Here is a 15,436-nt window from a genome sequence, read left to right as displayed (position 1 = left end):
CGTTTCGACTCTTGTGTTATACTCATTATCAGGGCCCCAAATCTTCGAAGGTGAAAAATGAAGACCGACTCTACTCTCAGTAGCAAAGCTTCGACTAGAACTGCTTCGGCAGTCGCCGTCAACAAAAAGTGACTTGACTAGAAAATGAATTGATTAGCGTTGAGTAGCGAGGATGACTGGTAAACTAGTCCATCCAGTGGTTATTTTAACTGACGCGACTAATGAATACAAATCTGCCTCTTCATTCAACTGACTTCAATCTACACTTCCATTTCCCCCTGACACTAATTTTATACCCGCGTACGCAATCTTATTTTTACGTCCATATAAAGAGGAACGAAAACTTGATTTCTGATGCAAAAAAGTAGTTACGGTTTATCGTCTACCATCGTGAACTCAAACCAACGAACTTAGACATTCATCAAGCATGCTATAATGGTCCTCGCGTTAGTATTAGTAAATAGCGTGCAAAATAGCGCACACACACTGCACGCTATTGTATACGTGTGAGTAATTTTCGTGTACGATACAAAAGAATCTAGTTCACCTGTAGCGTATGTCAAACCACGTTGAACTCAAACATCGATGCATGCATAATGATACATGGGAGAGAGAGGAACGAATTCGTTTTGGGGGAAGTCACTTCAAAATGCAATGAAGACAATTTGACTAGGAAGAATGAAATGATATAGTCGAGTCGGTAGAGGGAGACAGCGACTAAACGCCCGACTGACTGTTTAGTCGTTTTGGCGGAGAAACTGCGTGAAGAAGCCAAAAAGAAGCATAATAAAGTACTCACAAACGTAGTATATAATACTTTATTGTGTTGCTTTTTTAGTAAAGTTAATGAATAACTTCAATCAGAAGATGAAGCGAGCCTTTCTCATGATGTTTCCCTTCGTACTGTTGATTAAAACATGATTCATTTAGAATCCGGAATCACAAAACCAGCTGTATTTCGGAATTGATTGAAGGTACAAAACTTGTTTTAGCATCACAATACAGATATTCCATTGTTCTATCAGAAAAATTTTTTCCTTTACACTTTGAAAATGTGTACGTTATATCGAGGTAAAATGTACGTTATAACGAGGGTACGTTATATCGAAGTTTCCCTGTAGTTCTTTACATAAATCACAACGTTATAGTCATAAAATATTATTCATGAATTAGGTGAACATAAAATCATCCAGTGAGGGTAAGTTGGGAAAAAGTCACAGGAAGGTTGTTTCCGAGACACGACCGCATAGTTGGTGTAGGATTCCGTTAGGCTATCTATTGCATGCTGATTTTGGATATTTTCGAAGAATTACATCGTTAAACTCTTTGATAGTGATTTGGTGGCCCTGAAAAGGGCCGTTTCGTTTGGTTGTTGGGAATTGTTTGTTCACTCTACCAGTCTTTAAAACCGAGTGATGATTACAGAACGATGGTAATTAATCGTTGAACTGTGCGTATTACGATAGAAGATGCCGAAGTGGAATGAGATAATACTATATGTTGAGCATATGGGAAATCACATTTCCGAATATTTCTTCACTTTTCCAATTTTTCTCGCCGTATAAATATTCCTTGGGTGAAAATGAAATTAAATTTTATTTGCTGGAATTGATCATATCACCCAAAAAAAAAAATAGATGGAGCACCTGCATTGACATTACCTAACTGGGAACAGCTCTATTTCGGTTGCGTGTCGCAGTTACACGGCATTTTACCCGAAGTAAACAAAATAAAGCATTATATGCCCTGTGAAATCGAATTAAAGATTGTTTTATTCCATGGTGGGTTTTCAAGTGGAGCATTTGCTATAACTTAGCGGAGCACCATTTGAAAACCTGCTCTAAAGAATCAATTGTGATATTCATTTTATAGTTATATAATCAGGGCGTTAGGCATTTCAAGTGTCCGAAATATGGTAATGGTAATGGTATTGTATTATAGAGACTTTAAACTTTTTCAGTTCATTCGTCTCTAGCCTTGAGAAAGGCCCTTTGAAAACACTACTCTATTTTACTCCAGCGCTACCACCTCCGCCCTCTTGCCTTGAGAAAGGCACTCGATCCCTCGCCGTCCAGCCCGTCCAGCAACGATGTTGTCCAGTCGGTGTCCACACAAAGAATGTCCGAAATATGATTCAGAACGGTGTATACACTCTGTTCAACTTCTATAAGACCACCCTGATTCTATTTCGATGCAACACAAACAGTTAGAATTTCAGCAAGATACATTCATACATTGTTGAATGTTCAGAATAAAGTATACTGCACGTCAATTTCGTTCAAAAGAGTTGTTTGTTAATTTATTGTACTTAAATATGATAATTTGTGCTGTCTAGTTTCTATAAGACCATTTTAAAATTATCAATGAAAAATTCAAAACGATCGGCTGATTTACATGTCAATAATTGGCAACCTTGCCATTTCGGCTAAAAAATCTGTAAAAATCGTGTTGGAATACTATTTACCAAATACTGATGAACGAATTTCGCGATATTTGACCATGTTTCCTAAATTGAGACCTTGAGCTCTTCAATCGTGGTGTACCGTTGCGCGTAAGGACTCTTTGAGATTTTTCAACAGGATTCAAGTCTGGAGAGTGAGCCGGCCAGTCCAAAAAATTAAGTTTTTGGTCCTTATTCCATTGCTTAGTTTCCTTGCTGATATGAACAGTAACATTGTTTTGCTGGAATGTGAATTTTGACGTAGAACTACGTCTTTCAGAAAGGGTGCCAAATCAGAAAACAGGTCACGTTTTTATGAAATAAAATAAACGTTAATAACTATTTTCACTGTGAACGAATTCTCATGATTTACATAACAATTCTCTAAGATTTGTTTGATATGCTTTACATCACAATTCACTAATCTCTAAACGGTTTGAATACATGAAAACTGGAATAACTTCCTTTTTTCCCTTACATTTGTTCTGCCGATTTATACCTACCCGTATTTCGAATGCTTATAACTCGAACATTTCTTAACAGATAGGAAAGATGTTTGCATCAATTGATAGGAAATATTTCCACGCGTCTATCACAATTAATAAAATGTTATTTTTCATGCGATGGACAATTGAATAACGGTAAAATGTCAAGCGTTATTTAAACGCCCCAACTGCCAAGTTTTGATTGGCCATATTTACGGTTTCCCCAACACAGACTTCAAAATCGATGTACTTGTGGAAATCTGCTCTGCAAATATATATATGCAAGCCGGGAGTATATTTGTTCCCACCGAGCTGTGTTTCCCTAACAGGGACTTCAAAATCAATATGCCTGGGAGAATCCGCTTTGTCAAAACATGCAAGTGAGGGGTATTTTTTCCCACTGAGCTGTGTTTCCCTAACACAGACTTCAAAATTCATGTGCCTGGGGGAATCCGCCTTGCTAATACATGCAAGTCGGGGGTATTTTTTGGTGCTGAGTACTTTTGTATTCGCTTCTCGTTGTGCAGACCGGAATATGTTTCCCTAAAACGTATTTTTAAACTGAGAAGCCTGGGAAAATCGTCATTTCAGATACTAGAGGTGGATGAACTTTCGCGGTTCGAGAACTACGTAAACATGAGATGTGAAATAATTTCAGAGGGAAAGGTAAAATACAATGATCGTTTGACAATTCTTCCGTTCACATATTTTGGCAGTCCTACGCATCATATCAAACGTAAAACGACGTTCATCGAATTTATTTGTTACGAAGAACATAATCTATTACAAAAAATTCGATGTATTCTAAAATAATATTCGAAGTGATAAACAAGTGGATTGCATAATATAACTGCGTAGTTCTACGTCGAAAATATGCGGTCGTGTCCTAGATACAACCCCTTACAATTTTTTTTTTGAGACGATATCCATGAAAAAACGGTAGGAGAGGGGATTCCAGAACATGTACAGTAGGGTGCCAATGAAAATGGTCATCTCTAATTTCAAAAAGTTACCCCATAAAAAATTTTCATCACCTCGAAAAAACACCCTATGCCAAATATCAGCTCAATCGGACTTAAGGGAGAATGGCGCAAAGCGGTCAAACTTTGAGTTTTTTGAAAATCAGGTCGTTTTACCGCCTGAAAAATCGTTTTTTGACAAAAAAAATGTCATTCCTAAAAATTGAAAACAATCTCTATTCTAGCCATCGCAAAGTTGAGTGTACACCTTAAATTTCTCCGAAAAAAATAGTCTTGTAAGTAAGTTTCTTTGCGAATTAGCCTACTTTTTTTTTATCAGTGATTGGTGTCAACACTTAACCATTGCTTGGGAAGTGTTGGTTTTTGTTTTTTATTGATGTTTGCATTTTTTTATCAAAATGGCAAGTTAGAGGAAAGAAATAGATATTGTTACACGTACAATGATAATAAATATGAATTGTCGTGGAAATACATTGCAGGAAACAGCAGCTATAGTCGGAAGAACTCACTTTACAGCAAATTAAATCATAAACAGATGGAAATACGAAGGAACCATGGAGAATCTCCCGAGTAGAAGACACGAACGTATCCTGTCTTCTGATGATGAACGAGTAATTATGCGAACATTGCGAAAGAACCCTATAACAAACATTCCTAAATTGACTACCGAAGAGGCCGGCATCATTGGAAGACCTGTCAGCGCAGATACTGTTCGGAGAGCAGCATACAGGAACAATCTAAGAGGTTTTATTGGCCGTGAAAATTATTTCATCTCAAAGGTGAATATGAAAAAAAACGATTATAGTTTGCTAATGCATGTGTAAACAGACCTAAGGAGTTCTGGAACAAGGTCTTTTATACGAATGAGCCGAAAACCAATCTCTTTGAATCGGATGGAAGACAGATGGTATGGAGGAAACCAGTATCGGTGCTCCAGGTTCAGCATTTGGTTCCCACAGAAAAACACGGCTGCGGTAGTCAGATGATGTATGGTACATTGGCGGCTTCTGGATCTGGAACCATGGAGTTTATCGATTCGGTGATGGACAAAATGGCTTAATTGATCTTCCTGAAACGTAACTTGCAGTCTCCCGTTCTGAAATTGGGTCTCCCTCGTGATTACTACTTTCAACAGAATAATGACCCGAAGCAAACTGACTCCATGGTATGGAAATGCTCTATAATGTCCCAGTCAACTCAAAACACCTCCGAAATCACTTGAACACTATTAAGTATTTATGGTGAGAAATCAAGAACGATCCATTCATTAAAATCCAGGGAACGAAGCGGAACTCAAAACGACGATTACGGAATCTGGGAGGCACTTCCGTCTACAGTGTTCAGAAATCTCGACACGGCGCTTGCAGAAAGTTCTAGACGCCAAAGGGGGATCATACCAGATACTAGGGGATTGATTTCTGTTATCTGTTAACATTAAGAAAAACTTAAACTGTACACTCAATTTTGCCACGTCTTAATTGGAGATTTTTTGTTTGTATGTGAAATATGAAGTAGAAATATGACAATTTTAATTTTTTTTCTTATCACTACATGAGAGTAAAATGGATCAATTTTACGATGAATATGAGTCGCATTTAATTATTTAGTTTTTAACCCTTCCGTCTTCCGATGTGAGATGGTGTAAGATAAGGAGCTTTAACCATTTAAACCCTCTTTATGTGAGGATTTTTTACCAAAACTTGACGAATTGTCACCCGAGTAACATTTAAATTGAAATATTGCTTTATTTGCATAAGCGATTTTGAGGTATTCGAATCTGATCTAGCTATTTCCCGCTGATCCCGGTCAGAGAGCTTCGATTTACGTGGAGCACTCTCCTTCTTACCGTATCCTTGAGGATCCGTCAAATAATTGAGCTCTACTTGATGGGATCGATGGGCTGTTCTTTCCTTGCAACGACAACGAATACGGAAATCTCGTATTTTCGAATATTTATTATTGTTCTGTTAAATCGGTTTACGTGAATAATTTGTCAATTCTTTTTTTTTTCCACAGGAGCGATTATCACTATTCCACAGATTTGTTTGACGGGGGGACAACGGGGTATTCTCTTGTAACACTTTACTCTGTAAAATTTAGTATTATTTTCAAACTGTAATTATTCAGAGATTGTAGTTAAATGAGTTTTTTTTTTGCTTTATTCATTTCACGATTCCGTTACCTCATTTGTGTTTGCTTTCTTTCTTAAGCTTTACGAATATATTATTATTTTCCACAAGCTTGGTTGTTTTTTTAGTTCTTCAAGTGTCAAATTACTACGTTTATCGAACAGGACTAGATTATTTTTTCTGCAATTTTATTCTTTCACCTTTCGTCTACCCATCACTTCCCGCGCACTGTCATTATTTTCCTCCACACATTGACCCTAGCCTACACTTAATGTTTATTATTTACCAATCTTCCCTCATCCGCTATCCGCTCTCACATATTCCACTCCGTTTTTCTCTTCTGACGAGAGTTCATATCAAATCCACGTTTCAGCATCTATAAGAGTTAATTTATACAAGAGTAAAACTAAACCTCTCCAAACACAGAGTAACACATCGAACGTTTGATTAACTCCTGTCTCTGTCTCTGTTTTTATTTTTGTGACGAAATTTTTGACTCCCGCCTGCTGAGATACGCGGTTTGCCCCGCACGCATTCGGAAATTATTTCTATGAATATTTTTATGTTACAAAAATAAATCCACCACGTTTTCTCCGCTCATTCAATATGTCCTCCGCGTCAAAGTCGATCGAGTCTGTTCACAAACTTAAATTAAGATTACATTATTATAATTATTATTGTTTCCGCTTCCATTTTCCCCTCTTGTTTCGATAAGTTCTTTTTTGTTTTTTGTTTTAATATACTCACGAATAGATTACAAACTTGTTATTATCCCTTTCTGTTTTTTGTTTTTTTTTTTGCTTGTTTGCTTACTTGTGTATACTGCGCGAATTCATATTAGCTACAAACTATAGAAATGGTGAGGTTTGGGATGGATGTGGTTAGCGGATGGGCGGAGCTGCAAGGGGAATCAACTATTTACAACACACGCTCGCACACAAACTCGTCGCGCACACGCACACCTACACGCACGCAGGTAAAAATGATTTCTATGGAATTGGAATAGCAAACATATACACGCCCGCCTCTAAGAATTGATTGGTGGGGGAGGGGAGCACAGAGAAAAACGAATGAACAATTGGCTGGACTGCTGTGTTGTATATTTTTTGTTTGTTTAGTAGTTTTATAGAGTTTGTTTTGTGTTTTGCTTCATTCGGTTATTGCTCTTTGTATTGATTTGTGTTGTCGTATTCTCTAGATGTGGGTTCGCGTTTCGTAAATGGGATAAAATCGCAAGAATTGAGAAATTGGCTTAAGTATGACTAATAAACAATCACTTTCGCACGTTCTTTTACTGTTTTACTTTTGTTTGCGAAGAAGATAAACACACCTATTTTATTATAGGAAACGATTTGGTTGGTTTGTGTCTCTGGTGACGGTGTACGATGTACGATGCTGCCATCTGGTATTTACACATTTGCATTGGACACCGAAACAGCGCTCTACACTCTGTGGGAACTTTCCTTAAACCTCCGTTGAGCGTCCATAGCTGGACCCGGGAGCACCCGGTCCGCCAGCCGCTGTCAGTGCGGTATTATCCTCCGTGCGGGATAGCTTCCGCTCCCGACGCGTCGTTGGCTGCGCCGCTGCCGCCGCCAGTGTCAACTGATTTGGCTGCGTCGGTTGCTGCTGACTGGTGCTGCCACCACCAATGATTGCGGTCTGTGATATGGCGGCAGTCGGCGGATGCTGTTGTTGATGTTGCTGCTGCTGTTGCTGGTGCAGAATTTGTTGATGGTAAATGGCACCCATCAGGGCGGTGGGATGCTGGCCGGCATGCATTATGATTTGGCCGGATGTGTTGCTATGGGGCATCATTCGCACCTTGATATCGCTACGTGAACCAGTGCTCGCGGAGGTGGATTGAAATGAGATCGACATTCCGCTATCTAACGAGCCAACACTACCACGCCGTTGGGGCTTCTCATTGCCAACTAAGAGGGGGTTTGATGGTTTTTTTTGTTCGGGTTGTATAACATGTGTGGGTTTGCATTTTTTTGTTCGAGGGGGATAAGGAGAATAGAATGGATTTAAACGGAAGCGAAACGAAACATAAAATGTCGGCAGGCAAACACAATGTGTGTGTGGATGATGGTTGTTATATTTTGTGATACATTTATTAGGATTGGTCGTTATTCGTTGATGGGTGCAGAGAATGATGAGATCGTGGTGTGTCGAAGAGCGCGAGCATTCGTTATGCAATGAGAAAACAGAAAGAGAAGAAACGGAAATCAGTGTCATTCGCATCGTAATATGAGTTTGGCTGGAAGGAAACAATCGAGAATCCTAACGAAGCATCCAACTTGACGAAAGGACAATTATCACGAGTAGCGGCGAACCAGCGCCAATTTGAGAGCGGGTCACTTCCGTCAAGTTTTGGAGGACAAGCGAGAGAATAAATGAACCCAACCAAACACAAGAATTAAATTAAAATATAGAACTAAACAAAGCATCTACTCTCTCTCTCTCTCTCTCGTGTATTGCCTGAGACGGATTCGAGTTTCTGTTTTATGTCGAATGTTATCTAGAATGACTTACATTGTTCGTGCATATCTAAGAGTGAATTGCTAAGAGCGCTTCGCTTCAACTGTGCTTCGCTATGTGTGTGTGCAATTCCGCATTCGCTAGGCGAGACGCCGCCACCGCCGCCGCCGACTTGGCCACTACCTTGGTGCAGATGGTGGTGGTGGTGGTTGTGGTACTGGCCGGCGCAAACCTCCACGTCCGCCACGCCACTGTCGCGGTTCTCACTGTTGCCGCTGCGCTGACCGCGGGCCGACTTCTGGCGCTCGAGTTCCGCCTCGATGCGCAGCGTTTCCATCTCGTCCATCTCGCTGATCGACTCGCGCAGATCCTCGGCGAACTTGCAGCGGTCGTGCTCGTTGCGGGCGTTGAACGTGACCAGCACCTTGCCGTCCACTTTCTGCGAAAGGCGAATACAGTAGGGATAATCTAGAAAGGTGCAAAAGAAAATTATTACAACACCGCTGGGAATGGATACTGTTATAAAGCATTGTTCACGTGGAACCCGTACGCGTTGTTTTTTTTTTGAGCGGAACGCTCAGTGGCCGCTACAAGGAATTTTCCACAGTGGTTTGTTTATAAATGGTTGTCTTTTTTATTTATTTAATTCATGATTTCCACACCCCATAAGAATTTTAGAGTTTCTTCACAATGTTTCGACAATAAACCAGGGTTAATGGCTGCACTTCTCCCACCCCGGGCAGCACGAATTCATCCCAAGATCTGCTCCTCCTGGTCTAACAAATGTCCCCCGCCCATCACACTCCGTTGACTATGCGTCTTCGAATTTCACGGCTGTTGTTATCAACGAACCGAGGTAGACGAATTCGGCGATCACCGATTACAACATTACTATCAAGAAGGGTTCTGTTATGATCATCTCCTCCTGCTAGCATGTGTTTAGTTTTAGACGCATTGATCCCAAGCCCAATCAGTTTGCTATACAAATCCACTATCTGTGTGTCTCGAATAATTCCGAGAAACCGCCTGAGATCCGCACATCGTCCCTCGTTGTCTGAGTAGTCTTGTCAACTTGCGAGGAAAGTCGTACTCGTCCATAATTTTTCATAATTTTTCATGACTGTCGTCCGTCGATTGTATCGTATGCGACTTTGAAGTCGACAAAAACGTTGTGCGTAGAGTGTTCATACTCGCGGCAATTTTGAAGCATCTCTCGCATTGCGATAGTCTGGTCCATTATCGAGCAGCCGGGCATGAATTTGGTCCGATAACTTTCCACAAATCTGCTTACTATGGGCGATAGATGGCGAAAGAGCATTTAAGATAGAATTTTGTAGGCACCCTTCAGGATTGTGATGGTTCGATACCCCGTCCTTCCACTTCTCCGGTAGCTGTTCTGCGTCCAAGATCCTGACTATCAACTCTACAAGTTTTCCCGAACCTCCCTTGAAGAGCTCCACTGTGAGGTCATCCTTACCAGCTGCTTTGTGGGTCTTTAGCTGCTGATTAATGACCTCCTTAACTTCACCCATCGTCGGGGGTGATACGACGTCGTTGTTCACCGCAACGGTGTAGTTCTCTTCAACGACGTCTTATTCACCTATCTGCGCACTGTTCAAGCGTTCATAGTAGTGCTGCCGACACCTTCCTATCTCCTCGCGTTCATTTGTCAAGAAGTCTCCTTTTTTGTCCCTGCAAATTTCGGTCCGCGGCACAGAGCCTTCATGGGGTGTTTATTTTCTTGAAGAACTCCCGCGATTCTCAAGAGTGATAAAGCAGTTCCATCTTCTCATACCATTTCTCTTCCAAATGGCGTTTTATCGTTACACGATATGTGTTTGCTGAAGCTTGAAACATTTAGATTTCGGAATCACCGTTCATTTTATAGCAGCGGTCGTAGCAGGCGTATCTGGAATCTTTTGACGGCAAATTGATCGGAAAACCTGTGAAAACCTTTCGATGGTTAAAATTTCACATTTATCCGTTTTGATTTGAAAAACTTGAGCAGGATGGAAGCCGAGAGAAGAAATTTGATTTTGGACACCCACATTAAATATCTGACGTGGTAAGATATTAAAATCTCATCGGTGAAAGTGACTAAATCGACCGTATATGATGTGCTGAAACGTTTCCGTAAACGTACAACTGTTGTTCGGACGGATCAGAGGACGCTTTCAAACGGAAACTGAGGTTGTAGGTATGGAGAACAATTAAACCAAATTAAAGAAAAGTGACTCTCGGACTACGACATCGCCAAAAAACACAATTCTAACCAAAGCATCATCCGGAAAAAACCGTATCTGGTTAAATGCAAAAAAATGTATATACATATTTTGGATACCCACTCAATATTTTGTGTGCCCACCCTCGACATGAGAGACAGCTTGACATGGCCGTGGCGTTGATTCAACAAGCTTAGCTGTAATTTCTGGTGCGATTTGTTCAATTGTAATATCTTGCCATAGTTGTTGGAGGTTTGTTAGATTAAAGTCTTGTCCAGTTAGAATCCGTACGCGTTGCACATTTTACAGCGGCACAGTCAGTGGCCGCTGCAAGAAAGTTTTTACAGCGGTTTGTTTACAAATGTTTCCTCTTCTGGTGGTAAAAGTTTCAAATTTTTTCGTGCCGTAAGTCCGGAGTTATTCCACATGGAAGACAGAAGAAGAAAATTAATCTTGCACACCCACGTTGACAATCCAACGTGGTCGGGTGCGAAGATCGCGAAACAGTTGGATATCGCTAAAACTACCGTATGTGATGTGCTCAGACGATTCCGCGAGCGGAACAGCGTGGACCGGGCGGTTCAAAAGAAGCGTCGAAGCGGAACCTACGATCGTCAGCTGAATTGGAAGGTGTTGAGAACCGTCAGAGCAAACCCTGGACTGTCCGAACATGATATCGCTCAGAAATACGGTGCCGCTCGTAGTACCGTTCGACGAATCATTCACCGAGCTGGACTTCATTCCTACAAAGCAATCAAGCAACCAAATGGGACGATGAAGCAGAGTCTAGTGACGAAAACTCGCGCTCGTAAGTTGTATTATCAGGTACTAACGAAGTACCATGGATGCCTGCTCCAGGATGACGAAACTTATGTAAAAATGGACTTCGGCCAACTTCCGGGACAAAAATTTTATCTTTCCACGGCACGAGGCGATGTCCCCGCCAAATTCAAGTTCATGTTCATGGACAAATTTGCCAAGAAGATGATGATCTGGCAGGGTATATGCACCTGTGGTGCGAAGACGCCGGTTTTCATCACTACAAAGACCATGGATTCGAAATTGTACAAGGAAGAGTGCCTGAAGGAGCGTGTGTTGCCTTTCATAAAGGCACACAATGGTCCCGTTAAGTTTTGGCCTGACTTAGCGAGTTGCCACTATAGCCGGGAGGTTCTCCAGTGGTACCGCGACAACGGGGTGGATTTTATCGAGAAGGAGTTCAACCCACCAAACTGCCCCCAATTCCGCCCAATTGAAAAATATTGGGCGATTATGAAGCGGAAGCTAAAGAAGACCGGAAAAATGGCTCGGGACGCTGCAGGGATGACCAGATTCTGGAAAAAACTGGCCACAGAGGTCGACACTGCCGATGTGCAACGTTTGATGGGAGGAATCACCAGAAAAGTGAGAAGTTTCATCAGAAATGAAGAAAAATAATTTTAAGGACATTTTTTTGTAAAAGTGCAAGAATATATCTTTCTTTTGGTTGATCACTCTTTTTTGTATGTCATTCTATCTCCGAGATATAAATGATTTCTTCCGTACGGATTCTAACTGGACAAGACTTTATTTTTTTTAAACCTTAACGTTCAAATTAGACCACAAATGTTCTATTTTGGTTAAAGTCAGAAAATTGTACCGGCCACCCCAAAACTTAGATTTTTCTTTCCGTAAACCAATTAGATACCAACTTCGAGCTATGCTCTGGATCTCCATTTTGCTGGAATATGAACCGACAACCAGGCTACAATTTTTGCGAACATGCTGGAAGCTTTCGATCCGATATGTCCAAATAAATCTCTTTTATCGTTATTCAGTCAATGAATTCGACTTCTACGTGCCATACCATCAAATGGCTCAAACCATGACTCTACCTGCACAGGGAATAGTAAAATTGCAATAATTCACTTCCTCCATGTTTGACGGTTGATTTCAAACACACCCTTTTTAGATTTTGTACTTTATGAGGTGTCACATCGATAGAAAACTCACTCTGTATTCGTGTTAAAATTTTAGAAGCTAATAAACATCGATTTTGACTAACTTTCAATGTAATAGCCCTGTCATTTCAAGGCGTACTCTCAGATAGACTGATCGTGATCGTGTAAACTTTTGAACTGTTAGCAATCGTATCTCTGCTTGGTAGCAAGATATTAGCAATTACGCGGAAGCTTTTGCCAGTGGCATGGCATTTCTAACGATTGCACTAAAAAATGGACAAAAATTGCCGATTTTCCATGGGTTTACCTTCACACGCACTGACGAAACTACCCATGTACTATCAATTATAGTAACCCATGAGTTAGCAGAAAAAAAATGACAGCTCTATCAGTCGAACTCTAACGGTGATGGCGAAAACAGTGAAGCTACTCCGTTCAGAAGTGTGCGCGTTCAAAGAAGATACCCCGCCGCGTCGAAAACGGACATCGTGCGGCACTTTGTGGACGCCTGATACGCCCGTTCCGGCATCTACAACATCTTGGCACTGTTGGACAACAATCAGAGCATCGAAAGAAAGCCCGGTTCCGGACGGCCGACGACCCTGACCGACAAGAAGCTCCAACGGATGCTGAAGTGGAAGATCGAGGGAAAAGTGGCTACATCGTTGCGTGAGCTTGGCCGGGAGGTCAATGCAACCGGCCAAACAGTGAAAAAGTACCTGGCGAACATGGACATACATGTCAGGAAGCGGAAGTCTCGTCCACTGTTCTTGGAGCTGCAGGCAATGACGCAGCGGCAGCGACTGAATAAGATGATCACGCCGATCTTCCCGGCGAGACATATCGCACCCTGGATGGCAACGACTGGCAGGGCACTTCGTATTTTACTTCCTCTACGAAGAAGGTGAGCTCCGAAGTTAAGTTTATTTCACACACCAAGTTCCTCAAGAAGATGCTGCTGAGGCGGCAATCAGCGAGAAGGGGATGTCAAAGCCGCTCTTCCTTAGCTCCGGACTGGCCGTGAACGGGGGAATTTATGGTACGAAGTGCCCGCCGGAAGTTGCGTCGTTCATCATGAAATACCATAAGGACAAAGACGCGGTGTTCTGGCCGGTCTGGCGTCGGTCCACTACTCGAAGCGATCGTTAGAGGAGATGGAGCGGCTGAATATCGATGTGGTCCCCAAGTCGACAAACCTGCTCAACGTCCCCCAGCTGCGTCTCATCGAAAATTTCTGGACAAACCTGAAGCGTAAGTTCTACTCCAACAATTTTGTCGCGAAAACTAAGAAGGAATTGATAAATAAAACGAAGAAAGAACTCAAAAAAATGCCTACACGCATGTTTTCATCCGCCATGGTGAATGTTCCGGCTAACTGTCGGAAGGCCGCTCGCAAGGGCGTATTTTTTTTTGCAAGTAAGCTATTACCTTCCATGGGGAACTCATCAAACTCAATTATCTGTCTTGGTTTTTTTTATCACCATCCGAAAACAAGTGGACAATGCTTTAGGTGATTTGATAGTTCGCGTCGAAACAACCAATGTGCTAAGACCTTTTTTATATGTTGGAAATGGAAAACGATGTTTAGCATTGATCATGTGAAACATTCTAGAATACATATATATATATATATATATATATATATATATATATATATATATATATATATATATATATATATATCTGTATTATAGTGACTTTCAACACTTTTGGCTGGTTCGTCACTTTTTACTTCCAATTTTGGAAGAATGTTGTGAGTGAGAATTGAACTCGTGATCTTCAGCGTGAGAGGTATGGATGTTACCACTACGCCAGATCGGCTCCTCATAGAATACATTATTCCCCCATTCACCTTCAAGATAGTTGCATCGTTCTTTGCGAAACAAACATTATACAACAAATACTCACTCGGCACATCGAGCAGCGTGACGACCATTCCGCACAGCGGGTAACTATTCCGGAAGGTGTACGTGACCGAGCTCTTCTTCTTGCTGAAGATCTTAGTGATCACAAGCAGATCGTTGAACAGGAACACTTCCCGTTGATGCACTCCCGGTCGTTCCTTCTTGTTGATATCGGGAATCTCATACAACCGGCAGTAGCACACCAGCCGCCGATGAGGCAACGCCAGGTTGGGCTTCTTGCCGACGATCGTCGCCTGCACCTTCATCACCTGCGTGACGTGATCCGAGCCGGGTTTGAACTCGTTCGCCTTCAACCGCTCGTAAATGCCCGTCAACATATCCCGGTCGATATCGTGACAATCATCAATGCCCCGTAGGTTCTTGATAAAGTCATCGCAGCGCATTCGCCGCTCGGGCTTCAGATTCGGCGTGTGCAGATCGGTGTTGAGCATGATGATGGCGAAGGCCAGCACGAAGACGGTGTCGTGTGAGCGCAGCCTCGCCACAATGTCGCTGTTGCACTGACAGTACCGTGACGAAAACACTTCCATCAGCCGTTCGATCTTCTGCGCCTCGCCCGGCATACGGAAGTAGCCCTGGAATTTGCGCAACGCCACGTCCACTTGCATCCCGGAGAGATCCAGCTCACCGGCGAAGCAATCCAGCACGGCCATGTTGAAGGGGTTCTGCAGGTTACCGAGATACTCGCCGATCATCTGCCGCGAAAGACCCTTGCGCGAGATAAGAAACCGGGCCACACCCTGGGGGGTGTTCTCGAGGAAGCCCTTCCGGATGAGATAGGTGATACCTGGGGAAGAAATTTATTGTAGTATATGAAATTTCTGGTTTACA

General features: G+C 42.0%; 1 protein-coding gene across 5 annotated transcripts in view; it reads right to left on the bottom strand.

Moving 5' to 3' along the window:
* Window positions 1–5,840: 5,840 nt before the first annotated feature.
* LOC129767798 (IQ motif and SEC7 domain-containing protein 1) overlaps window positions 5,841–15,436 on the bottom strand; it is a 424,090-nt gene continuing 414,494 nt past the window's right edge. For all 5 annotated transcript variants that reach the window (XM_055768999.1, XM_055768998.1, XM_055769003.1 and 2 more), the window contains 3 exons: window positions 14,589–15,392; window positions 8,573–8,986; window positions 5,841–7,968 (listed from right to left, as the gene is read on the bottom strand). In XM_055768999.1, the coding sequence (XP_055624974.1) occupies window positions 7,499–7,968; window positions 8,573–8,986; window positions 14,589–15,392 (1,688 nt within the window). In that variant the 3' untranslated portion in view covers window positions 5,841–7,498. The remainder of the gene's footprint in view (window positions 7,969–8,572; window positions 8,987–14,588; window positions 15,393–15,436) is intronic.

This window comes from Toxorhynchites rutilus, chromosome 2 (genome assembly GCF_029784135.1).
Source record: "Toxorhynchites rutilus septentrionalis strain SRP chromosome 2, ASM2978413v1, whole genome shotgun sequence".
NCBI classification, from domain to species: domain Eukaryota; kingdom Metazoa; phylum Arthropoda; class Insecta; order Diptera; family Culicidae; genus Toxorhynchites; species Toxorhynchites rutilus.
The sequence above is the reverse complement of the archived record's forward strand: the minus strand, read 5'-3'. Positions and strand labels throughout refer to the sequence as shown.